Source organism: Dendrobates tinctorius, unplaced genomic scaffold (genome assembly GCF_039654945.1).
Source record: "Dendrobates tinctorius isolate UK_male_01 unplaced genomic scaffold, ASM3965494v1 ptg000276l, whole genome shotgun sequence".
Lineage (NCBI taxonomy): Eukaryota > Metazoa > Chordata > Amphibia > Anura > Dendrobatidae > Dendrobates > Dendrobates tinctorius.
Window position 1 is genome coordinate 1,714,086 of NW_027361943.1, and position 27,545 is coordinate 1,741,630.

General features: G+C 45.1%; 1 protein-coding gene across 5 annotated transcripts in view; it reads right to left on the minus strand.

Annotated features, from left to right (window-relative positions):
- Positions 1–27,545, minus strand: part of MYO9B (myosin IXB) — a 263,036-nt gene that overhangs the window by 119,006 nt on the left and 116,485 nt on the right. For all 5 annotated transcript variants that reach the window (XM_073559836.1, XM_073559833.1, XM_073559835.1 and 2 more), the window contains 5 exons: positions 22,123–22,245; positions 19,638–19,718; positions 16,899–17,009; positions 16,687–16,809; positions 15,235–15,384 (listed from right to left, as the gene is read on the minus strand). In XM_073559836.1, coding sequence (XP_073415937.1) covers positions 15,235–15,384; positions 16,687–16,809; positions 16,899–17,009; positions 19,638–19,718; positions 22,123–22,245 — 588 coding nt within the window. The remainder of the gene's footprint in view (positions 1–15,234; positions 15,385–16,686; positions 16,810–16,898; positions 17,010–19,637; positions 19,719–22,122; positions 22,246–27,545) is intronic.

Here is a 27,545-nt window from a genome sequence, read left to right on the forward strand (position 1 = left end):
TGGGTATAAATTTGGTTTTTATTAAGTTGCCTAATAATTCTGCACAGTAATAGTTACCTGAAAAAACAGATATCCTCCTAAGATAGCCAAATCTAAAAAAACCCACTCCAACTTCCAAAAATATTAACCTCTGATATTTATGAGTCTTTTTGGTTGATTGAGATCATAGTTGTTGTTCAATAATTAAAAGAATCCTCTCAAATACAACTTGCCTAATAATTCTGCACGCAGTGTATTGTTATCTCTTCAGCATCCTCCACTTCCTCTGGGACCACCACCTCCTCAAAGTGTGCTTCTGCATGTAGATGACTGGAATAGTGATGCTGATGACAGCATCTTCAGCGCTAAAAATCTTAGTAGCCATTTGAAACTGTACAGAGGTACTTCATTTGTGCCCACGTCACAAGAGTGATTTGCACCACATCCGTACTGCGTTGTCCCAAGTTATGCAAAAAGACAAACTGCACCAGGGATCTTCGCTGCTGCCACAGTCGCTGCAACATGTGCAGAGTGGATTTGAAATGTGTGGGCACATCGCATATCAACTGGTTTAAACCGGTAACCCCAAAGACCTCTGTAGTGATGGAAGTCAATGACCCGTGGGGTGCTAACAGCAGAAATGACCACACAGCGACCATGCTTTCAGCAACAGTGCATCCAGGTTGGATAGTGGCAGAGAAATTGCTATACCACCAAGCTGAGGACGTGAGTCATGAAAGGCATGCGTGGGAGGTTGCCCCAGAGTAGGGATGAAAACAGGTTCACACTTTTATCACACACTGCCTTTTCTGCATCTAGGTTCTGTGGAGACAGCTCTTGCTCAAACCCTGGACAGCTGTCAACAACTCTTGAGCTGTGTGATCTGCAAGGCATATTCATTAAAATCCACTGCCTGATTGCGGGGAGCCCTGGGGCGACCTGTGGTTGGCGAGGCCCGCTAGCTTGGTTTTAGAGCAGTGAAATTCCCAGACTAAGGCATGTTGATCGCGCATGTGCTGGTTCATGCATGTAATAGTCAAATTACTACAATTTGTGCCTCTAAATTTTTTTTCTTAACAAAGTTGGCAGATAACGTGATTTGGGTCATCCTTTTCGGTCTCAAAAAAAAGGCCCAGGCTAGCCAAGCCTTGCCGCCCATGCAAACTGCAGACCTGAGACTGCTGCTGGCCACAACCAGAGTTGTAGCTGAGGATGCAGTGCTTGTTGTGTTTGCATCATTCCATGTCTGTGCGGCAGGCTGTAACATAACAGTCTTCCTCCTCCACATCCTCTCCTGAGCTACACAGCTGCGTGCCTCTGGGTTCACAACAAGTGGGATCTAAAACCTCATTGCCATTCTCTCTGTTCTCCCACTCCTGGCCCCGAGAGTCACCCGACTCCTCTTCCTGCCCTGACAGCACAGTACAGTCTGCATGCGCCTCAGATATCACTCACATGAGGATCATCTCCACTCCCGGGGGTTAACGTCTGGTGATAAGGGTCTGGATTCTACTTGGCCCTGGTTCCAACTGAGAAAAAAATTTGGGGCATCAGTGCAGATGCTTTCATCCTCTTGATTCTGTGAATCTTTGGAGCAGACCTCTGATGGCCATGGAATAGAACGTGTGAACATCTCTGCAGTCTCGTACATCTGTGGTTCCCCACAGACAGTTAGGAGGTTGGAGAGTTGTGATGTGGGGGGAAAAAAGGGTAATTCTGGTGCCACCTCTGAGGCCTGTGCTGTGTGTGATTTTAAGGTGGAGGAGAGACCACTTTATGCCGCGCTTGCCATCCACTGAAGCACATGCTCTTTCTGGCTCTTATCTACAAGGCATAGATGAGGGTGTCCCGCAAGCTCTCCGCCTCTGGGTAACCCTGGACTATGATTTCTCCTTCAAAACACATATCACGGTCCTTTCCAATTCCTGCCAACTACAACTCAAAAATATTTCACAGAGCCATACATTCCTTTATCAAGAATCTGCAAATACCCTAGTCCATGCATTCCTCTCCCACCTCGACTACTGCAACCTACTGCTTTGTGCCCTCCCTTCTTACAGCCTCGCACCCATCCAAACTAGTCTAAACTCTGCTGCCTGACTAATCCACCTATCCCCCTCTCCTCTCTATCAAGCCCTTCACTGGCTCCACATTACCCAGAGACTCCATTTCAAAACCCTAACCATAGCATTCAAAGCCATCCACAAACTGTCTCCTCCATACAGATGTGACCTAGTCTCCCAGGACTTACCTGCACGCAACCTCCGATCCTCACAAGATCACCTTTTCTACTCACATCTCATCTCCTCTTCCCACTTTCGCATACTAGATTTCTCCCGTAGATCCCCTCTTCTCTGGGACTGTCTACCCCAACATATCATACACTTGCCTAACATGAGAACCTTCAAAAGGAATCTGAAGAACCACCTCTTCTGACAAGCCTACAACCTACACGTAACCATCGCTTCACTAAACCGCTGCACAAGCAGCTCTACCCTCATCTATTGTATCCTCACTCATCCCTTGTAGACTGTGTGCATTCACAGGCAGGGTCCTCTCTCCTCCAGTACCAGTCGGTGACTTGTATTGTTTAAGATTATTGTACTTGTTTTCATTATGTATACCCCTTTTTATATGTAAAGCGCCATGGAATAAATGGCAGTATAACAATAAATAATAATACCACTGTGCGGCTGCCAAAGAAAGGGAGTGGAGTAGCCCGTCCAGTAACAGAAGTAGTCAAAATGCTGCGCAGTTCTACTATTTCTACTCTGGGGAAATTGATGACACTTCAGTGTTGTGTGGCAATAATTTTGGGGAATTTTTGTACTCGAAGTTGGGTCTCCTTCATGTGTGTTGCCTGTAGCAGTAGGGCTCTCAGACCGGCAGGCCTACATTTACTTTCAAACAAATACCTGTGTTACTATTCTTAAATGTTTCCAACAAATGTAGTCTACGAAGCTGATATTTGTGCCTCCTGAGTGTGGCTGAGCAGAAAACCAATTTGAGCTGTTGCATGACGTATCAGGGCTCTCGGGAACGCAGGCTTACACTGTTCCCTCACCCACCTCGTCTTAATTTAAACTTAAATTAAAAACTATAAATGCTGGCCCAGACCCTGGTACCTCATACATGGCTGACTGCTACTGTGCCATTATCAAATTTGTACTGTGGATCAATTGATGCCTCTCTTCCTGTTGTCTGCCCCTAATTTTTGGAAAATGTTTGGACTCCAAGTTGGGTCTCCTTCATGTGTATTGCCTGAATTTGGCAGGGTTCTCAGAGCACTAGACCTAAACCTGTCACTCATCCATCTGTTACTGATCAATGTTTCAACTAGAAATGCTGGTCCAAACCCTGTCCTATGAATTCATGCTGCTCAATTATACTATTTGTACTCTGGGTCAATTGAAGACACTTTTCCTGGTGTCTGCCCCTAATTTGAGCTGTTTGGGAAGATTTTTGACCCCCCTTTCAATGGTTCCCTCATCTCTAGTTGGCAATGAGCGCAATGGAGCCCGTTTAATTTGTAGGGGTCAGTATAAAGCAAGTTCTGACACTTTTTTGGGGTAAAAAAAAAATCCCCAAAACATTGGGTTAAAAGGATAAGAAAACAAAGACCCATCTACACAAGCAGAAAGTGGATAGTTTTCTTAAGGACCCTGTAAGTGAATATCAGTACCAATCATACTGCCTAGGTGACTCTTAGCTGCTCAGCCTCCATTCTCTAGTTCACATGCCCAGTAATCACCAATTATTCAGATCCAGCAGCAATCTGTTGACAAACAGCTTTTCTTTGCCCGTCAGAAAAAACACTGAATTCAAATGGATCAGCTTTTTTTTTTTGCTTTTTTAACATAAAATCTATTAAAAAAATGGATTTGTTAATTAGCCATCCGCTTTTGTTCCATTTGAAAAGGATCCTTTTTTTTTTTTATTACAGGAAGTGAAAAACACCAAGGTTACTTACCGATAGCTGTTTTTGCCAGAACCCAGGACAGCACACCTTAGAGAGGAATCCTACTGAAATAAAAGAGTGGCACCTCTCGCATCAGTTGGGCTACAGAGGATGAGAGCATGAAGAGGAACTCCAAATTAATTATATATGTAACCGACACCACATCACAAAATCATCCACTCTATAGTGCAAACCCATATGTTGATAAGGGGGGGGGGAATATACGGGTGTAGACATGGGTTCTGGAAAAAACGGCTACCGGTAAGGAACCTTAGTGTTTTCCCCTTTACCCATGACAGCTCATCTGAGAGATTTCTGGAGAATTGAAACAACTTAGAGAGGGATCACAGTCTGCAGCACCCTTCTACCAAAAGTCAAGTCAGCAGAGGAGGATAGATCCAGTCTATAATGCCTAAAGAAGGTAGAGGGTGAAGACCAGGTAGCAGCTTTACAAATTTGATTAATTCATACCTCCGCCTTCTCTATCATAGCTCTGGTGGAGTGATGCCTTCGGGAACCGGCGCACCACTCAAAGTGAGACAAACTCTTGGCCTCCCTGATCCACTTGGCAATGGTACATTTGGATACCCCATATCCCTTTCTGCTACCCTGAAAGGCTACGATCAGGGACTGGGCTTCCCTCCACTGATTGGTCATACACATATACTCTTAACAGTGTTATTCTAACATCGAACCTATGGGATTTTTCCTTCCCTGGATTCCTAGGATTATAACAAAAGGAGGGCTGAATAATTTCTTAGCTCCTATGGAACTATAAGGCATCTTTAGGAAGGTAGGCCAGGTCAGGTCTTCGTATAACCCTATCCTCATATCGGTGTATAGGAAGGTCATATGGACATGACCTGTATATCGCTCACCCTGCGGGACGATGTCAGTGCCATCAATATAATGGTTTTAAGTGTAAGGAACTTAGCTGACAACTCCTCTAAGGGTTCGAATGGGTCTTTGGTTAATACCTCCAGTACCAGATTTAGATCTCATGGGGATCTCTTGGGATTGTGACTGGCCTGGACCTACCACAGGATTTTATGAATCGTGACACAAACTTATTGGCTGTGAGATTACAATTGTACAATGCGCCTAAGGCTGAAATCGGAACCTTGAAGGTATTAGTCACTAATCCTAGCTCAAATCCTGACTGCAGAAATTCTAAAATGGGGCCCACTGGAGCCTTAGCCCTAGAGGCGGCCCTAAAAATTTTAGAATTTTTTTCCACATCCTGTAATGTATGGTTATCAGTTTTCTACTTTTTAAAGCTGAGAAACCTTTGTGACTCAGAATTGCCCTCTCAAAATTCACGCTGCTAGGTGGAAGCCCTTCACTAGAGTGTGGAATATGGGGTCTTGATTATGAAGGTCAGAGATCTGTCAGGATCTATGGATCTGACATGGACATTGCCTTTAACAGGGAAAACCATGTTTTTTTTGGTTTTTTTTTGGCCAGAACGGAGCAATGAGAATCACCCTCGCCTGATCCTCCCTGATCTTTCTCACAACTGTTGGAATCATCGCTATCGGAGAGAATGCATAAGCAATCCTGAGGTTCCAGGGGACCTGAAGGACATCTACCGTGTACAGATTTTCCCTTGGGTTTAGCGAAATGAACTTTTTTACGTTTTTGTTCTGCTTGTCAGCCAATAGGTCTACTTCTAGCAACCACAATGCAAGAACTATGTGCAGAAAGTCTTGGAGTTCAAAGTCCATTCCTCCTGTTTTAGCCTTTTGCGGCTCAAGAAGTCTGCACTGGTATTCTCTACCCCCTTTATATTCAGTGCTGTAAGGGATAAAAGGTGTTCTGCCAGCTGGTAGAGTTTTCTTGCTGCAATCATTTGGGAGTGGGACTTTGTCCCCCCCCCCCCCCCCGGTGACTGATATACACCACCGTAGCCCAGTTGTCCGACATGACCCGGACGTGGCGACCAAGAAGGAAGGGAAGAAAGCCTTTTAGAGCTCTTTCTACAGCCCACAGCTCTTTCAGGTTCGATGCCTGGTTTCTCTCGAGAGCTAAGCAGGTCCCATAAATTCTATTATTTCTCAGTTGCGCCCCCCAACCTGAGTTGCTCACGTCGGTTGGGAGTATGTTGTTTAATCGGCTTTGGTCCCCTGATGTTAAGTTTATTCTGTCTGCCCACCAAGAGAGGGAGTTTCTGATGTCTAAAGAAAATTCTACCTTCCCTTCTAATTGTCATTTTAGCAATCTCTGTGCAAACAATTTCCCACTGAAGCTGCCTATTGTGGAATTGGGTCCATCTTACGACTGGGATGCAGAATGTCAGGGATCCCAAAAGGGACATTGCCTTTTGTAGAGTCAATCTCAGGAAATCCACCACTGTTGAGGCCATGTTTACTATCTTGTCTATTTTGTCCTTGGGTAAGACACAGGTCTTGAGTTCAGAATTTAGAACCTGGCCGAGGAAGGCCTGTATCCTCACTGGTCTTTCCCTTGACTTGAGAGGGTTCACCATCCAACCAAGATCTTCTAGGACAATTCTCACATCTCTCAGCCGTGATGCACAGTGGTCTGATCTTTCAACTATGAGGAAGTCTTCCAGGTAAGGCACGATAATGGTGTTCCAAGTGTGAAAGTAGGCCGTCACCTCTGACATTATCTTGGTAAAAATCTTCTGAGCCACCGACAACCCAGTTGGACCAGCTCTGATTTGATAAGGTTTGATTTCCCCCTGAACGTACAGGGCTACTCTCAGGTATCTTTGATGGTCTGGATGAATTGGGATTTGGTAAAAAGTATCCTTTAAATTGATGACTGCCATGAAACAATAGTGATATAGCAGCTTGATGGTAGAGTTTACAGATTCCATCTTGAAGGAGTGATTTTTTTATCCACCAGTTGAGGTTCTTCAGATTGATGACGGTTTTGAAGGAATCATCTGTTTTCTGTTTTTTTTTTTTTTATATATCAAAAAGAGGGGGGAACCCCTTCACTTTTACTCCTCTGAGATCTCTCACAGAACCTGCTTTCTTATCAAACTCATGATCTCTGCATCCAGGACTACTGCTTCCGATGCCGCTGGGGTGTCAATATGAAAGTTTGGCACGGCAGGTGGTAAAATTCTATCTTCAGACATTCCTTAAGGCTAGTTTCACATTTGCGCTTTTGAGCTGGGGCTGTGGCAGCTGGGCTGGGCTTGGGCAGCTGGGCTGGGCTGGGGCAGCTGGGCTGGGCTGTGGCTGGGGCAGCTGGGGCGGGGCAGGTGGGCTCTGTGGGGTTGAGGGTGGCGGCTCTCTGTGCTCCGGTGCAGGGGTGGCCGCTACCCCTGCACCGGAGCACAGGCTGAGAGCCCCGCAGCAGCCTCCAGCCATGATCGGAGGTTAGTATATTGCGACCATAAGACGCACGCCCCACTTTCCCCCAAAATTTTGGGGGAAAAAAGTGTGTCTTATGGTCCGAAAAATACGGCCGCCGCTAAGCCCCGCCCCCTGCAGCACCTCCGCCGGTAGCTCCGCCTACCGACGCATGACGCTGCATGCGTCCCCTATCTTTATCACTGGGGGCGCAGGCCGTGCGCAGTATGCGTTTGGCGGCGCATGCGTCCTTTTCACGGTGCGCCGAGCGCAACCAAACTGCAGCAGGTTGCGTTTGGTGCTGGTTGGCGCACCGTGAAAAGGACGCATGCGCCGCCAAACGCATACTGCGCACGGCCTGCACCCCCAGTGATAAAGATAGGAGATGCAGGACGCATGCAGCGTCATGCGCCGGTAGGCGGAGCTACCGGCAGAGGCGTGGCAGGGGGCGGGGCTTAGCGGCAGCCGTGTGCAGGCCGTCGCTGTGCTCAAAAGCGCAAATGTGAAACTAGCCTTATTATGTTCAGAACCCAGAAACTTGGGGAGATGCTCTCCCAGGACTGGATAAAGAGGGAAAGCCTTCCCCCTACGGTCAGCCTGGTGTCATTGACAGGACTTTTTGGAAGTTGAAGAGGAGCCACCGAACATAAAACCAGCCTCCTTTCTGCCTTTAAACTCCCACTTCCTTCTTTACCCAGGAGGACGTCCCTTATTAAATTTTTGAAATCCCCGCAGACCTAGCTGCTAGCCCCACTCAGGCTGCAGATGTGTCTGGAAGGAATGCTGCAACTCCATGTACCAGGGACATGTTGGCTAGGATTTTCCCTTTTGGGGTTTAGTCCTTGAGCTGTTCCTCTAGTTTTTTAAGCTAAATCATAAGAGAGCAGGCGATACAAGTTTCAGCAATCGCCTGCTTCGCTGCTGCCACCCAGGTCTGCTTTAGATATCTATCCGCTTTCTTATCTAGCGGATCTCTGAGCACCTCAGAATTCCTCAAAGGGTAGGGCTGACCTCTTTGATAATTTAGCTACCGCTCCATCTATCCTAGGGACTTTATCCCATATTTCTGAGTCCTTTTCCTCAAAGGGATATCTCCTTTTTGAGAATGAGGGCAAGGCACCAGTCTTTTCCGTTTTTTTCCACTCTTTATTAATGAGCGCTTGGATTTTACTATTAACTGGAAAGGTGCGCTTTTTCCTCTCCTCCAACAATTAGATGTTTTGTCTTCTTTTAAGCCCATTGTCGACCTAATGGCTTTGACTACCCATCAACGTCCTCCGTCGGAAAACATGGTCTGCCCCCTACGTCACTACGATATTCTCCGTCTGATATTGGAGAATCATCAGAATCATTAGAGACTTCCCTAGGTCTTTTCTTGCAACCTGTTGCGTCTGGCGCTGGTCGGCGCAGCGTCAAAAGGACGCATGCGCCGCCAAACGCATACCTGCGCACGGCCTGTGTCCCCAGTGCTAAAGATAGGGGACGCAGGACGCATGCAGCGTCATGCGACCGTAGGCGGAGATACCGGCGGAGGCGCGGCAGGAGCTTAGCGGCGGCCGTAAACGCTAATGTGAAACTAGCCTAAGGAAAAAATTTGTTCTGTCTAAAACATCATTCCAGCACACATGGTTCCCATCAAGGACAGGAAACCAATTGATTTGGAGATGTAACCGCCCTTTTACTTCAGTTGGTTTCCAGTCCTTGGTGGGCGGATCCTTCTCTCAGGTGTGCTGTCGTGGGTGAAGGGAAAAACCACCATGGTTACTTACCAGTAGGCGGTTTTTCCGTTACCCATGACAGCACACCTGAGAGAGGGATCCGCCCCGCCAGAACAGGAACCTACTGAGATATAAGAGGCGGCATCTCTCCCCCGCTTCAGTTGGGTTACAGAGCATTGAGAGGACTTCCCGGTTAGTTACATGTTTAATCCAACACCACATCACTCAAAAGCACCCTACTAATCGTGCACACCCATACGGTGAAAAAGGGGGGGGGTATACGGGTGCTGTCATGGGTTCTGGAAAAACAGGCTACCGGTAAGTAACCGTGGTGGTTTTCCCTTCACCCATGACAGCACACCTGAGAGATTTTTGGAGACTTCGAACACCTTAGGGAGGGACCACCGCTTGCAGCACCCTTCGACCAAAGGTTAAGTCAGCAGAGGAGGATAGATTTAATCTATAGTGCTTAAAGAAGGTTGAAGGTGAGGCCCAGGTAGCGGCCTTACAAATCTGTTCAATCGATACCTCTGTCTTTTCAGCCCAGGAGGTTGCCACGGCTCTGGTGGAATGAGCCTTGATGCTGTCAGGAATCGGGATACCACTAGCCGAGTAGGCTACACTAATGGCCTCCCTAATCCATCTAGCAATAGTCCCTTTTGAAACCCCATAGCCTTTCCTGGCACCCTGAAAAGCTACGAATAGGGACTGGGACCTCCTCCACTGGCCAGTGACAGATATGTATTCTAGCAGGGCCTGCTTAACGTCTTGGAATAGGTTTAGCCCTATGACATAATTTGATGAATCTGGCTATCCATCTATTTGCTGCCAAGTTGCAGTTATAGAGTGCCCCTAGTGCAGATACCTGAACCTTAAGTGTATTTACCGCTAATCCTAGCTGTAAACCTGCTTGTAAAAACTCCAAGATGGCACTAATTGGGGGTTCTTGTTCTAACGGCTTACCTAGGAACTGTAGGAATTTATTCCATGTTCTGCCGTAGATGTTAGTTGTCACCGGTTTCCTACTTTTAAGCAGGATGGCCACCAACCCCGGGGAGAACCCTTTACCCCTTAAAAGCGACCTTTCAAATTCCACGCCGTCAGATGGAATCCCTTGACCTGTGCGTGGAGTATCGGGCCCTGGGCTAGAAGGTCCGGGATCTCTGGCAGAACCCATGGATCAGAGACGGACATTCTCCGTAGTAGGGCAAACCAGGGCCTTTTTGGCCAGAATGGGGCTATCAGAATTACTCTGGCTCGATCGATCCTGATCTTCTTGACCACTGTTGGGATCATAGCGACTGGGGGAAACGCATAGGCCAGCTTGAAGTCCCACTGAATGTGCAGAGAGTCCACTGCTCATGGATCTTCCCTTGGTTTTAGGGAGCAAAACCTTTGTATTTGCCTGTTGCGCTTGTTGGCAAAGAGGTCTATCACTGGTTCCCCCCAAAGCTGCGTTATTTTTTGAAAAATGAACCGATTTAGGACCCATTCTCCCTGCCTCAGAGTATTGCGGCTTAGAAAATCAGCCTCTATGTTTTCTGCCCCTTTTATGTGTAAGGCTGTTAAAGAGTGTAAGTGTTGCTCTGCCCTGCTCAGGATGTTGTCTGCTGCTTTCATTAGGGGGTATGATTTTGTCCCCCCCTGGTGGTTGATGTATGCCACCGTCACTTTGTTGTCTGACATGATGCGGACCTCCCGACCCCTGAGTAGGGGAAAGAAGTGGGTAAGGGCTCTGTTCACAGCCCACAATTCTCTGAGATTGGAGGATGCCCTCCTTTCATGAGGTGTCCAGGACCCCTGGCCTACGTGACCCCTAAGGTGCGCCCCCCACCCCAGGGAGCTTGCGTCCGTTAGAATCACATCTGTCGCCTGTTTGTCCCAAGATATTCCTGCGGCCAAATTTGTATTGTCCAGCCACCAGTTGAGAGTCTCTGGTCTGCAATGAAAGCTCTCGACCTCCTTCTAAACGCCCTCCTAGCGCTCTTTGTGCTGCTAGTATCTCCCACTGGAGTTGACGGGTATGAAATTGAGCCCACCTGACCGCAGGAATACAAGACGTCAGAGTGCCTAGAAGAGACATCGCTTTCCTCAACGTCATCTGAGGTTAGTCTCGGGCTGACAAAGCCATGTTCCGCACCTTCTCTTTTTTGGCCTCCGGAAGCAGACACACCTGTCGTTCTGAGTCCAGGATAAATCCTAGGAAGGTCTGTTGCTTTAGGGGTTGTAGTTTTAATTTTTTGAAATTTATTATCCACCCCAATTCTTGTAAGGTGTCGGTCACCTGACTTAACTTAGCAGTACATTGGTCCTCGGAGTTGCCCACTATGAGGAAATCGTCCAGATAGGGTATTATGACTGTATCTTGAATCCGAAGGAAAACTGTTAACTCCGATATCACCTTGGTGAAAACTCTCGGGGCTATGGATATACCAAACGGAAGAGCTGTGAACTGGAAGTGCTTCAGTATGTCTTGAATATAAAGTGCTACCCTCAAGTATTTTTTGTAATCTGGATGGATAGGGATATGATAATATGCGTCCTTCAGATCGACTACAGCCATAAAGCAGTCTTGATGTAGTAGCTTTATGGCCGTAGTCACTGACTCCATCTTGAAGGTCTGATTCTTTATCCACCGATTGAGTCCTCTGAGGTTTATAATTGTCCTGAATGATTGGTCCGGTTTCTTGATCAAAAAAAGTGGTGAATAGAACCCCCTTCCCTTCTGTGTGTCTGGGACTTTGTAAAGGACCTGTTTGTCTATTAAGTTCAGGATCTCTGCTTCCAAGGCCAATTGTTCTTCGGCCGCTCTTCTGATAGGGGTAACTACGAACACGGGTTTCGGTTGGTGAACAAAGGGGATTTTCAGGCCTTCTTTTAAGATGCCTAGGATCCAGGTAATGTAGGAGATCTCTACCCAGGCCTGGGAAAAGAGTGCCAATCTCCCCCCTACTGGAATACTATCGTCATTGTGGTGCCTTTTTTGAGGTAGAGGTTCCCCTACCAAACAAAGCCTGACTTCTTTTTCCTTATGTCCTCCCATCTTCTTCTATCGGCCGGAGGACGCCCCCTATTGAACCTTCCACCCCTCCGAAAGGGCTGTCTCCTCTGCTCTATTGGGAAACTGGGGAAGCCTTTTTTCCTATCGCTTGCTTTTTCAAGGATGTCGTCCAAGTTCTTTCCGAATAAGAATTTCCCATCACAGGGGAGAGAGCACAGTTTAGCCTTAGATTGCAGGTCACCCGGACAGCCTTTAAAAGCAAAGTGCTCGTCTAGCAGCATTTGATAAACATGGTTCTCTGGCCGTTATCCTCATAGAATCCGCCGAGGTGTCCGCTAAAAAAGCTGTTGCCCCATGCAAGAGATACATATCTGCCAATATTTTCTCTCTTGGGACCCTTCATGCTAATTTTTCTTCCAACTGCTGCAGCCAGATCATGAGGGAGCATGCAGTGCAGATGCCCGCTATCGCTGGCTTTAGTCCTCCTGCTGTCGCTTCCTATGCATGCCTCAGATATGAGTCTGCCTTCTTATCTAATGGGTCTCTAAGAACCCCTGAATCTTCCAGGGGCAGGACCGATTTTTTTGAAGACCTGGATACTGCCGTGTCTATTTTTGGGACTTTGTCCCATATTTCCGCGTCCTTGTGCTCAAAAGGGTATCGCCTTTTAGAGGTGGAGGGAAGAGCCCGTCTTTTCGGGTTTCCTTCACTCTCTCTCTACGAGTGCCTGAATCCTTTCGTTCACCGGAAAGGTACGCTTTTCCTCTCCTAGAGCCCCCCAAACATAACGTCTTTTAGGGTTTTTGCCGTTTTCTCTTCCTGTAGGCCCATTGTTGTCCTAATGGCTTTTAGGAGGGCATCTGTGTCTTCCACCGGAAAACATGGCTTACCCCCTGTGTCACTGTCTGAGGAGTCTGATGAGGATGCCTGTTCCGATTGGGAAGAGGCTGAAGAGAAATTCGAGGGAGAACTAGGGAGATCCTTTCTACCTTTCCTCCTTTTTTTCAATAGGGTCTTAACTGAACCCTCCATTTCCGACCTAAGGGCAGATATCAGATTAGCCGCGAAACTAGGCGCTTCCTCCACCATAGTTCGCTGAATACAACCGGCACAGAGATCTTTCTGCCAGTCTCTTGCTAGGGCCGCTTTACATATGGCGCAGTCCCTATTATTTTTCTTGCTTCCTGCTTTTTTGGGCCTTTCCTACGGGGTCAAACATAGACAGAGAAACCCTATTAACAAAATGCTAGCATTCACGAAGATAACTCACCACCCGAAATCAAGGGTACCGGACTCGGAGGCTGCGTCGGAGCACGTGACCTATGCTCTTTGGACCTTGAGGAGTCCCCCAACCTGCGGCTGGGGCGACTGCTGCTTGAACGGCTTCCATGTTTTCTGCCAGAGGGCTGTGAGGGAGGCAGGGACACTGAACGCTCCTGTTCTGACTCCATCTTGCATCGCTCGTTCTGCCGCTGCTTCCCCTTTTAAATGACGTGCCTCCGCAAGCCCCACCCCCGCAACCGCCGGCCGACCGCTTCAGAAAGCCGACCGGCTTCGCACCCGCTGCCATTACACCGTCGCCTTTTGCTGACGTCAGCCGGCGCACCAAGAATCCCTAGCGCCGCTGACGTCAGCGGCTGGAAGAAGCCAGCATCTCTCCCCTGCCACGGGGATCGAGATGCGGCGTGCGCGAGGGGAGGGCGGCGCGGTGGGGGCTCCCCGGAGCCACTGAGGATCCCACCTGCGCCCACACGAACCCGGAACCCCGAAGGGCCCGGGGATTGTGCTTCCAGATACCTGTTCTTCCCGCACCGGGACAGGGCTGGGTTCTTTTTTTTTTTCCTTTCTTTGCCCATGACAGGCACCGCCGACCGTGGGGTTCCTTCCAGGACAGGAACCCAAACTGAAGCGGGGGAGAGGTGCCGCCCCTTATATCTCAGTAGGTTCCTGTCCTGGCGGGGCGGATCCCTCTCACAGGTGTGCTGTCATGGGTGAAAGGAAAATAGACATTTAACATATACTACACTCTGCATGTGAACATTCAAGTAATCATTCAATTTAAATTGATTTGTTAAAAAAAAAAAAAAGGATCCAGCTGAAATTAATTTTTCAGGCAGACAAAATAAGTTATACAAAAGCAAGACCAAAAATTTAAATGTCAACTTCCCAAAGGAGGAATTATATATACCCAGGAAGAGAGGAAGTGCCAGACAAAGATAAAATGAAATTTTTTTAGTTAATACAATTAAAATAGATTCTATACACCAAAGTATCAATGTGAAACAAGGAAGAGTGTGCTCCCTGCAACTACCAAATTACATCAAGTGAGTCAGGTACATATAGCAGCACAAGTACTGTATTAATAATACCCAGAAACAGAAGGCCACTCAGTACAATATAGTAAATACATGTGGATACAAAGAAACAGTGAACTGAAACTGGTGTGTTTATACAAACTGTTAGAACATATCAAGAATGCCATATAAAGTGCACTGTGCTATAATATGAAATGCCATAAATGGACATGTCCTATAAAGTGCAAGGTGCTGAATAAGATGCCATGCTGAGATAAGCTTATAAGCCCAGGGAATATCCCATTGCATAGAGCTCAAGTGCCAAAATGCTGCAAAAGTGCAAATAAGGGCCAATGTAAGTAGGCTTGCCAAATCACTGTCAGCAACAAAATATGTGTATCTGATATTGGTGGAACCCTCTCCCTGCCACTTACAGTGGCCTTCTGTTTCTGGGTATTATTAATACAGTACTTGTGCTGCTATATGTACCTGACTCACTTGATGTAATTTTGTAGTTGCAGGGAGCACACTCTGCCTTGTTTCACATTGATATTTTGGTGTATAGAATCTATTTTAATTGTATTAAATAAAAAAATTTTTATTTTATCTCTGTCTGGCACTTCCTCTCTTGTTGGGTATACACAAAAAAAGTTGTATCCACATAACTTTTTTGGCAACGGAGTGCTGCTGGATCCGTTCTAACGGATGATTACTGAACATGTGAACATAGCCTTTCCTCCATAACACTAATCCCTTACATAACTGTTGTCTCACTCAGTGGTTAGCCTCTAAACATCCTACTTTTCAGTGAAACTAGACCACCAATATTAATTACATTAACCCAAATGGCATGAAATATTTTTCTGCTTTTGTCTAAAGCTGAATGCATTTTATAATAAAGCGTGTCTCAATAGTCAGAAAAATACAGTCATTTCATGTCCACCTTGTTGGTATGTGTTACCTGTATAGTGACTGATGCACTTTTCATTCTCAAGAAGTTTCTCCTATCAACTACCATACGGAAAAGACTTTGCAGTAAAATAATCTTCTTGATGACAGCCTGATGAAGGGTATCCTGCAGCTTTTGCCTTTCAGGTTCTTTCATAAATACCTGAAAGAAGCAAAGAGTACATTAAAAAATATATATTTACTATGACTTAAGTTTAAAAAAAGCACAGAAATGTGAGGTTAAACCTTTATCATCTTACCAAGCTACACCCAATTCAAGATATTTACAGGTTTGTCTAGATTCAAAGAGCAGGTCTTCTGTTCAGGATAGTCTTCTCTTGCCCAGAATAGATAATAGTTACTAAGGGTTTCTCTAGCTATGGAGGACCTGTTCTTCTCATCAGTACTAAGACAGCCCATTTACTTAAGTAATAAATGCTTACATATTAACTAATCCTTTGGTAAGTTTTTGGATATTTTGATGTCCATTTAATTGCAAGCAGATTGGAGAGGCTACAGTTACTGAGACCTCCCTCCACCAATCGTTTAAGAGACAGATAGCTTCTGCCTGCTAAGCTTTCTATTGCAGCGTAGGCTTTCTGTGACTTGTTTAAAAAAAAAAAAATAAAATAAATGAAAAACTGTTCAAGAATCAGTGGATCAGCATGATCTGAAGTAGGTATGCTATTTAGGTCCTATTTAAAGGGGGTACTTGAAAATTAAAGATTGAGTCACTTTTGGGGGGTTTTCCTCTGTTCTGAAAATGCAACATTGCAGGTGCTATGTGTTCCAGCAAAATAATATGTGCCCCTTCCCTTCAGAGCCCTGTGATGTGCCCAAACAACCGAACAAATAAAGAGTATTAACGCACTCAAGAGACGTTGTTTAATAAATTGAGGAGTGCATTTTCTATAACCCCTCGTGAAAAAACTAAAATTTGAGGCCAATAAAAAAGTTTAGTGGAAAAGAAAATAATTAACGGTTTCATTCCATTTTGTGTTAATTCCTCGGAATCACATGGAGGGTTGATGAATGCTTTTTAAATAGTTTTACCAGTTCAGTTTTTTTAATATGGGGTTGTGTTTGGGGTCTTTCTGACATATATAGGCCCTTTAGTAAAAACTTCACTTTTCAAGTGATTTTAAAGAAAAAATAAAATTTGTAAATTTTCTTGAAAAAATAACAGCTAAACTTTCAATTCTTCTAACATCCTACGAAAATAAAAGGTCGTTTGAAAAATAATGCTAATGTAAACTATTCATATGGTAAGTGTTAAAGCACAATTTGTATCAAACAAAATAATTTCAGAATCACTGGGGTACACTACTGATCGATAATTGTTGCAATAATGCTACCAGGTCGGCTCCATATAGCCACATCCAACCTGAGACAAACGCATGTCATGTGCCAAGAGTTTTAAACAAATAATTTTTTTATGCAAGCAATGCAAGAATGTGAAAAAAACCTTTGTTTTTCCCAATTGGTAGTCATGCGGGTCTAGACTAATTTCCTCCAGCAAAGATGTGATCTTCTCTTTTAGAGCTATTGAAGACTTGGGTAGCAAAACCTGAAACTGGTCTTTAAACTCCTGAAAATAAAACAAGAAAAAAGGGAGATAATGTAAATACAGATAGATATACTCAAATAATAGAAGAAGATGCTATAGTATCCAAGTACCTGATATGTGTACTTTGCACTATATCCTGATCTCCGGATACGCACAGTTTCCAACATTCCTGTGTAGCGCAGCTGCTGAAGTACCAAAGCTTCATCAAACGTCATCTCCATCTGTTGGGATTGCATAAGATCGATAACTAAAATCATTTCTTTATGATAAGATATTTTAAGTTAAAAAGACAAACCAACTCTATCTTTACAGCAAGGGCTGTGGAGTCGGTAAGACAAACCTCAGGCTCCTCAATTTCCCTGACCCCCGTCTCCACAGCACTGCCTCACTACTGAGCATGTGCATGTTCATCTCACCTAAAAGCCTAGATTCCATAGATCAGTAATAGGACATCTCATAACTTTCCCAAATTATTATGAAAAAAATTACATCATATACTGGAGTGTACGACTGCACCCAATGTATTATATATTTTATACCAACTCCACCAAAATGGACACAAACTTCGACTCCACGACTCCGACTCCACAGCACAGTTTACAACATTTCTATTAAGAGAAAACACTGCTTAAGATTTAAAGGAGTTATCTGCGGAACAAATATGTTTCAACAAAACGGTCAAAGTGAAACCGTTGGGAAGGGATTACCTCCGATTAAGCTCATTGTGCGAAACACGGGTTAAGCTGCCTTGGCACCCTGAATTCCCATCACTTTAATTGGTACCATACATTTGATTATGTTGTATTTATTTTTTATATTTTTTGGTGCATTTTTCTGCAGTGAATGACACCAGTCACTACTTGATTGTCTTTTATGTACTTACTGCTTCTTGATGACCTAGTCAACTATATTAGATATACTAGCTGAAGAGCCCAGCGCAGCACGGGCATAGTAACTAACTGTGGTTAGTTATAACAAATTATAATTATCCTCCATCCCATTGTCTCGTGCCCATATACCCATCATACATATCCACCATCCCATAGGCCTGTGCCCATATACCCATCACACATCCTCCATCCCATAGTCCATGCCCATACACCCATCATACATATCCTAAATCCCATAGTCCCGTGCCCATATACCCATCATACATATCATCCATCCCATATTCGAGTGCCCATATACCCATCACACATCCTCCATCCCATAGTCCCGTGCCCATATACCCATCACACATCCTCCATCCCATAGGCCCATGCCCATATACCCATCATACATATCCTCCATTCCATAGTCGAGTGCCCATATACCCATCACACATCCTCCATCCCATCACACATCCTCCATCCCATAGTCCCATGCCCATATATACATCGTACATATTCGCCATCCCTTAGTCGAGTGCCCATATACCCATCACACATCCCCCATCCCATAGTCCCGTGCCCATATACCCATCATACGTATCCGCCATCCCATAGTCCAGTGCCCATATACCCATCACACATCCTCCATCCCATAGTCCCGTGCCCATATACCCATCACACATCCTCCATCCCATAGTCCCGTGCCCATATACCCATCATACGTATTTGCCGTCCCATAGTCCCGTGCCCATATACCCGTCATACATATCCTCCATCCCATAGTCCAGTGCCTATATACCCATCACATATCCTCCATCCCATAGTCAACCATTATGACATCATGAGCGGCGGGGCTTGCAACCTATGATGACATCAGCGTCGCCATGGCAACCAATATGACATCATAATGAGGGGCGGGGCTTGACGCGCACACACTTTTTCCCCAGTATGTAGACAGGGGCAAAATTGTTTGGTGAATTGGAACGCGTGGGGTTAAAATTTCACCTCACAACATAGCCTAGGACGCTCTCGGGGTCCAGACGTGTGACTGTGCCAAATTTTGTGGCTGTAGCTGCGACGGTGCGGATGCCTATCCCGGACATACACACACATACATACATACATACACACACTTGAGCTTTATATATTAGATTACGCCATCCACTGGTGACATTTATTGAGGACTGCTGCACCTTTTCTTTTTACATATGCTTACCGTATTTTTCGGACCATAAGACACACTTTTTTCCCCCAAAATTTTTGGGGAAAGTGGGGCGTGCGTCTTATGGTCGCAATATACTAACCTCCGATCATGGCTGGAGGCTGCTGCGGGGCTCTCAGCCTGTGCTCCGGTGCAGGGGTAGCGGCCACCCCTGCACCGGAGCACAGAGAGCCGCCACCCTCAACCCCACAGAGCCCAGCTGCCCCAGCCACAGCACAGCCCAGCTGCCCCAGCCCAGCCCAGCTGCCCCAGCCCAGCTGCCACAGCCCCAGCACAGCTGCCACAGCCCCAGCACAGCTGCCACAGCCCCAGCACAGCTGCCACAGCCCCAGCACAGCCCAGCTGCCCCAGCACAGCCCAGCTGCCCCAGTACAGCCCAGCTGCTCCAGCACAACCAACCTGCCCCAGCACGAGCCTGGACCACTGAATGACCCCTGTGACCACTCCTCCACCTGTGCCGGATCTCTTCCCAGATAAGCTGAATTCGGACTGTAAGACGGACCCCCATTTGACACATTATGATTTTTTTCCCTATTTTCCTTTCGAAAACTGGGGTGCGTCTTATGGTCCGGTGCGTCTTATAGTCCGAAAAAAACGGTAATTCTTATTTTTAAAGATTTTATTTTAGATTTCAAAGTGCAAATAAAAGTTTCCATTGGGTAATTAGATGCAAAATTTATTAGCAAGACTGTGGATTTTATTAGTATATCGAATAGTAAAGAAAAAGGTAAAAATTGTAATTTGTAATTAATTCCCACCTTCTCAGAATTGGATCGGATGCATCGGATGAAGAAAGGTTCAGCTTTTCCCAGTGTCTCTAGAAGCTTGTTTGATGATGCCTAAAGGAAATGTACACATTTGGAATAGGTTTACAAACTGTCCTTATCATAGAAGACATAGTATTTTTGACAAGTGTCAATAAAAAAAAGCATAAGACTCATTGTTGGGTGTCATGGTTTGAAAATATTACGATAAACTGATTACAATTAGGACCCAAATTAAAGCTCATTTTATACATTCATACTTACATCTATCAGGTCCCCTAACCGTCCCAAACCGCCACCATTACTATTACTGTATTCAATAAGGTCTTATTCATGGTACACAAAAGTTTCAATATTTTAAAAATGAGCTTGGAATCCAGCGGTTGCAGTATCCAAAAGAGCCATGACTAGTCCAGTAGGGTGTCAGTTTGTCTTGGATTCACTAATCAAGTCCCCCTGGCCATGATTCAAGTCCTCTATACAATTAACATCACAGGAGGGCTACCCAGCAGGACAAACACTGCGCGTATGCATGACATTCCCAGTGTGCCTGCCACAATGTGGACTGTATGGTGGACGTTAATCGTGCCCAAAGAGGCATAAACAGAGGATCTGAGGCAGAATTAGTCTGGGGGTGCTGGTAACATGTTGGGACTAAATTTGCATATGGCATTCAAAATGTTGTGGGGCACACAAAAGACTTTATCGAAATACAGCAATAGGTACAACCCCTGGCAAAAATTATGGAATCACCGACTTTGGAGGATGTTCATTCAGTTGTTTAATTTTGTAGAAAAAAACCAGATCACAGACATGGCACAAAACTAAAGACATTTCAAATGGCAACTTTCTGGCTTTAAGAAACACTAAAAAGAAATGAAGAACAAAAAATGTGGTAGTCAGTAATTGTTACCTTTTTAAACCAAGTATAGGGTAAATTTATGGACTCACTCAATTCTGAGGAAAAAAATTATGGAATCACTTTGTAAATTTTCATTCCCAAAACTAACACACCTGCATCAAATTAGATCTGCTTGTTAGTCTGCATCTAAAAAGGGAGTCAGCACACCTTGGAGAGCTGTTGCACCAAGTGAACTGACATGAATCATGGCTCCAACAAGAGAGAAGTCAATTGAAACAAAGGAGAGGATTATCAAACTCTTTTAAAAGAGGGTAAATCATCACGCAATGTTGCAAAAGATGTTGGTTGTTCACAGTCAGCTGTGTCTAAAATCTGGACCAAATACAAACAACATGGGAAGGTTGTTAAAGGCAAGCATACTGGTAGACCAAGGAAGCCATCAAAGTGTCAAGACCGGAAATGCACAACAAAACAAATGAGGAACGAATGGGAGGAAACTGGAGTCAACGTCTGTGACCGAACTGTAAGAAACCGCCTAAAGGAAATGGGATTTACATACAGAAAAGCTAAACGAAAGCCATCATTAACACCTAAACAGAAAAAAACAAGGTTACAATGGGCTAAGGAAAAGCAATCGTGGACTGTGGATGACTGGATGAAAGACATATTCAGTGATGAATCGCGAATCTGCATTGGGCAAGGCTGGAACTTTTGTTTGGTGCCGTTCCAATGAGATTTATAAAGTTAGTCGACTGCCTGAAGAGAACATGCAAATTTCCACAGTCATTGATGATATGGGGCTGCATGTCAGGTAAAGGCACTGGGGAGATGGCTGTCATTACATCTTCAATAAATGCACAAGTTTATGTTGATATCTTGGACACTTTTCTTATCCCATCAATTGAAAGGATGTTTGGGGATGATGAAATCATTTTTCAAGATGATAATGCATCTTGCCATAGGGCAAAAACTGTGAAAACATTCCTTGAAAAAAGACACGTAAAGTCAATGTCATGGCCTGCAAATAGTCCGGATCTCAATCCAATTGAAAATCTTTGGTGGAAGTTGAAGAAAATGGTCCATGACAAGGCTCCAACCTGCAAAGCTGATCTGGCAACAGCAATCAGAGAAAGTTGGAGCCAGATTGATGAAGAATACTGTTTGACACTCATTAAGTCCATGCCTTAGAGACTGCAAAATGTTGTAAAAGCCAGAGGTGGTGCAACAAAATACTAGTGATGTGTTGGAGTGTTTTTTGTTTGTTTTTCATGATTCCATAATTTTTTCCCTCAGAATTGAGTGATTCCATAATTTTTCCCCTATGCTTGGTTAAAAAAAAGTAACCATTACTGACTACCACATTTTTGTTCTTGATTTCTTTTAGTGTTTCTTGGAGCCAGACAGTTGCCAATTGAATTGACTTCAGTTTTGTGCCATGTCTGTGACCTGCTTTTTTTCTACAAAATTAAACAACTGAATGAACATCATCCAAGGCCGGTGATTCCATAATTTTATATATTTAAGGTTACAGCCACAATTTGGGATGGATAGAGTACCTGAAGCCGGTGCATGTTAAAGAAAATAATGGGACAGGTTTTTACTTTAACTAGAACAAACCTGGAACTGGGCACTGATGCTGGGCGGTTTCTTCTTCTTGTGCAAATGAAGTAGGGATTTTGTAGTTCGGTCATGAAGAGTCATGTTCATAATTATTTTCAGAGATTGCGAATCCAGCAGATTCTGGGAATATAATAAAACAAAGTTGGCAAACTAGGATTTATAGTACGTTTCTAGATCTATGACGTTAATAACACAAATAAATAATCTTCCAGTGTAAACAGGCTGCCACTTAATGAATAGGCAAAACAATCAAATGAGCTTTTGTGCTGCGTATAAGCTCATTGCATTGTCCTATGTAAACAGGATTCAAATTGCCCAGAATAATGGTAGCCTATGTGCATTGAGTGATCTTTTACAGATCGCTCAGTGCGCATCCGTTACCACAGTATAACTGTGTAAACAGGTCGATCAGTACATGTTAACCGAGCGGTGGTCAGTTAGTGTTCTGTCCTAGCAGTATAATTAAAGTCTAAAAGTTTAGTCATTTTTTTTGCCTCAGTTATTACAGACATGCCCTTCTTATATTGTAAGGTAACAGCACCATCTGCTGGCGATTTAATGTATACATTCTAGTTTAGTTTGCAATATATTATGGGAAGTTCCTAGTGCATTGTGGGATTGTACCTGTTGCATTGTGGTCTTATTATGACACTGTGAAAGGAACAGCAGCCATTGTTCCTGTATGCTTCTGAGGAGAAAACACACCACTCATTTTTCTGCATGCTCCTTGTAAACAGCCTGCTCTAAGCATAGTTGGTAAGCCACTATCTGTGTGTTATACTCCTGTGTTTATAAATACGTTTGCTGTATTAAATTGGTCATCATCACCTTATACTGTATATTGCCTCATGTTACTGTGCATTGCAGACTATCTGTATTTTATGCTCTGTGCAGTTATATATTCTGAAATGCTGCTGTTATTGCATCTTATAGTTTCACCCTTTCCTGCCACATCTACAATCAATAAAAGAAGGTTACAACTTTAGAGCCTCTTTTTCTTAAAGAACATGGGGGTTTTAGCTACATGTCTCATTACACACCATGCTAACATGTATGAGGACAGCATAGTTAGTGCTGTCCATGTAAACAGACCGTAACATTACAGAAGTCTTAGCAACTGGACTATGGACAGCCCCTTTGTTCTAGAAGCCACACATGGAGCAATTTTAGCCTATATACTGGTGCGCAAGGTGTATTCTCCACAAAGAACTCAGGTCCACATGGCAAAATAATTACAGCATGTGGTAAAGTAATCTAGACGGTACATTGGACTAAACGAAGTAGTAGGCAGCTCCTTCACCTGTCTGCTACATGCAGGTTCAGTTTTAGACAAAGTGAGGCCCTGGGCATAAGTTTAAAGTGGGGCCCCAAATGCTCACATATTGCACATCACACAGAAACATTTCTGTTGTATATACACTCACTGGCCACTTTATTAGGTACACCATGCTAGTAAGGGGTTGGACCCCCTTTTGCCTTCAGAACTGCCTCAATTCTTCGTGGCAGAGATTCAACAAGGTGCTGGAAGCATTCCTCAGAGATTTTGGACCATATTGACTTGATGGCATCACACAGTTGGCGCAGATTTGTCGGCTGCACATCCCTGATGCGAATCTCCCGTTCCACCTCATCCCAAAGATGCTCTATTGGATTGAGATCTGGTGACTGAGGAGGCCATTTGAGTACAGTGAACTCATTGTCATGTTCAAGAAACCAATCTGAGATGATTCGAGCTTTATGACATGGCGCATTATCCTGCTGAAAGTAGCCATCAGATGTTGGGTACATTGTGGTCATAAAGGGATGGACATGGTCAGCAACAATACTCAGGTAGGCTGTGGCGTTGCAACGATGCTCAATTGGTACCAAGGGGCCCAAAGAGTGCCCAGAAAAAATTCCCCACACCATGACACCACCACCACCAGCCTGAACCGTTGATACAAGGCAGGATGGATCCATGCTTTCATGTTGTTTACGCCAAATTCTGACCCTACCATCCGAATGTCGCAGCAGAAATCGAGACTCATCAGACCAGGCAACGTTTTTCCAATCTTCTACTGTCCAATTTCGATGAGCTTGTGCAAATTGTAGCCTCAGTTTCCTGTTCTTAGCTGAGAGGAGTGGTACCCAGTGTGGTCTTCTGCTGCTGTAGCCCATCTGCCTCAAAGTTCGACGCACTGTGCGTTCAGAGATGCTCTTCTGCCTACCTTGGTTGTAACGGGTGGCAATTTGAGTCACTGTTGCCTTTCTATCAGCTCGAACCAGTCTGCCCATTCTCCTCTGACCTCTGGCATCAACAAGGCATTTCCGGCCACAGAACTGCCGCTCACTGGTTTTTTTTTCTTTTTCGGACCATTCTCTGTAAACCCTAGAGATGGTTGTGCGTGAAAATCCCAGTAGATCAGCAGTTTCTGAAATTCTCAGACCAGCCCTTCTGGCACCAACAATCATGCCACGTTCAAAGGCACTCAAATCACCTTTCTTCCCCATACTGATGCTCGGTTTGAACTGCAGGAGATTGTCTTGACCATGTCTACATGCCTAAATGCACTGAGTTGCCGCCATGTGATTGGCTGATTAGAAATTAAGTCTTAACACACAGTTGGACAGGTGTACCTAATAAAGTGGCCAGTGAGTGTACATGCACTGAGGTCATGCCCTAAACACGCGCGATCGACAATATTGAAGTCGTTCAACGCTTGTTTCCCAGCTCCTTTAGGGTAGGTGAACACGTTCAGCAATTGGCAGCACTTTGGACGCAGCATATGTCCGCTGCGTCCAAAGCACTGCCATCTATTGAACGCAGGTGAATCCGCATGTGTTCACTGAACCTTGTGGATTTACCGCGTTCAATACATTGTACGAGTGACATTTATCTTGCGGAGACTCGTGTCTCAGCAAGATAAACAAACATGCCGCATGTTCCTCTCCGCCGGTGTCTGTGCACATATAGTGGGCATGGGATTTCTTCAAATCCCATCCACTATGCTGTAACATCTGGACGCTGCACATGTATGCAGCGTCCAACCCGCGCATCGTTTACTGATCATGTGCACCTACCCTTACTCCGGGTGAGGAAGAATGATTGGTACAGATAGTCCTCAATACAGTATAATGCAGGTCCCATATTGTACATATAGTAAAATGCACTCCCCATGGTCCTTGATAGAGTATAATGCAGCCCCCGCTCAGCGTATAATGCAGCCCCCCTCTGAGTATACTGCAGCACCCTCATAGAGTATAACGTAGTCCCCCTAATAGAACAAAATGCAACCATGCAGCCCTCTCAAGAGTATAAATCAACCCCCTCAGGGTATAATGCAACCCCCCCACACACAGTATAGTGCAGCCCCCCCACACAGTATTAATGTAGCCCTCCACACAGTATAGTGCAGCCCCTCCCCCACACAGTATAATGTAGCCCTCCACACAGTATAGTGCAGCAGACACACAAAAAAGACAACACAGAATAGTGCAATCCCTCCAGACACAGTATAGTGCAACACACACACACCTTACCTCTCCTCCTCGTTCCCCCGCTGCAGAGCATCTCATCAGCTCCACTGCTGGCAAACGCAAAAGTCACAGCATAGAGGGAGTGATGGGAGAAGCAGCGTCTCTCCATCATCAATACTTTCATCTGTATCGGCATCTATGTTGCTGATAAGCTGAATGCGGGCAGGTGGTGGCACTGGGCACCTCTTACTCAGGGGCCCCATAGTGGCTGTGTGGTATGCCGCTATGAGGACACAGAGGAAATAACATGGACAGAACAGTACAGTCCTGGAGCTGTAGCAATACATGAATGCAGCAGCACTCTGAATACGCAGACCTCTCATTCACTCGATGATACTTGAGACACTGCCACTAGTGAAAAATCGGAAACTTGTATTAGGCTGCAAGCTGACGATCAGAGGAGGTGAAAATAATGAAGGAATGGAATGGTAACCTCTAAGTCAATGGTGTCTTTAGATAAACTAACCATGGTAGGACCTTTCAGAGTTTGGGTGCATCCTGGAATTTGTGCAAAACAAGCGAGAAGAATTATTGACTGTTTTGCATGAATGAGTACCCACACTTTTGATTTTACAGCTAAACTTAATACTCAGGCAGTTCACTGACAGACGAATGGTTTGTGTTATGTTTTTTATAGAAATCACTATTTCATACAAATACACAGGGCTCAGGATTCAGACAACTGGACTAACCCCACAAACAAAACTGATTAGCAGCCGTACACACTGGGCATAGGCAAAAATCTGCCAGCGGTGGGGTTATACAAAGCTCATGAATATGGAAGCTTAAAGGGCAGCAGGTTTACTAGTTGTCTAGGAATAAACGCATGCTGCTAAAACAGTGATTTTATCAAAACTACAGCAACAGCTCAGTAAGTGTTACATTGCTGTAATCAGTTCTCAGTCTCTACATTGTGCTGCTCTCAAATTAGGTGGCAAAACCGTGGTGATCGATTTTCTTTAAAGGCGATTGAAAAAAGACTAAAGTTGGACACCCTCACAAATTTCAGTGGGATCAGTCCAATGTGCATGAAGAACCCAAAACACATAAAACTCTCTCAGTCACTTATGAAGTCGGGAGGAGGACTGACACACTGGAATTATAACACTCCATTATTTTGTTCTCGATGAAGATAAGATGCTTCTGGAGTCGTCTAGCAGCGGCTCTGTCACGGAGAACATAGGAACACTGGACAAGCATTCCTGTGTATGGGGGGGACTGTGGAGATAGCGGACAGCTGCCTAATGTGCATGGTAGCCTTTACCGCAGCTTTCATTGCATTCTCCAATTTTACAGGATTAGGTCTACCCACCAGCTCATATTCCAGTGTGAAAACCACCATGGTTACTTACCGGTAGCCAGTTTTTCCGGAACCCATGACAGCACACCTGAGAAAGGGATCCGCCCCACCAGGACAGGAACCTGCTGAAATATAAGGGGCGGCACCTCTCCCCCACTTCAGTTGGTTACAGAGCATTGAGAGGACTTCTCGGTTAGTTACATGTTTATCCAACACCACATCACACAAATACACCCTGTTAACGTGCACATCCATATGGTGAAAAAGGGGGGATATATGGGTGCTGTCATGGGTTTCGGAAAAAACGGCTACCGGTACGTAACCATGGCGGTTTTCCCTTCACCCATGACAGCACACCTGAGAGATTTTTGGAGACTTCGAACACCTTAGGGAGGGACCACCGCTTGCAGCACCCTTCGACCAAAGGTTAAGTCAGCAGAGGAGGATAGATTTAATCTATAGTGCTTAAAGAAGGTTGAAGGTGAGGCCCAGGTAGCGGCCTTACAGATTTGCTCAATCGATACCTCTGCCTTTTCAGCCCAGGAGGTCGCCACGGCTCTGGTGGAATGAGCCTTGATGCCGTCAGGAATCGGAACACCACTAG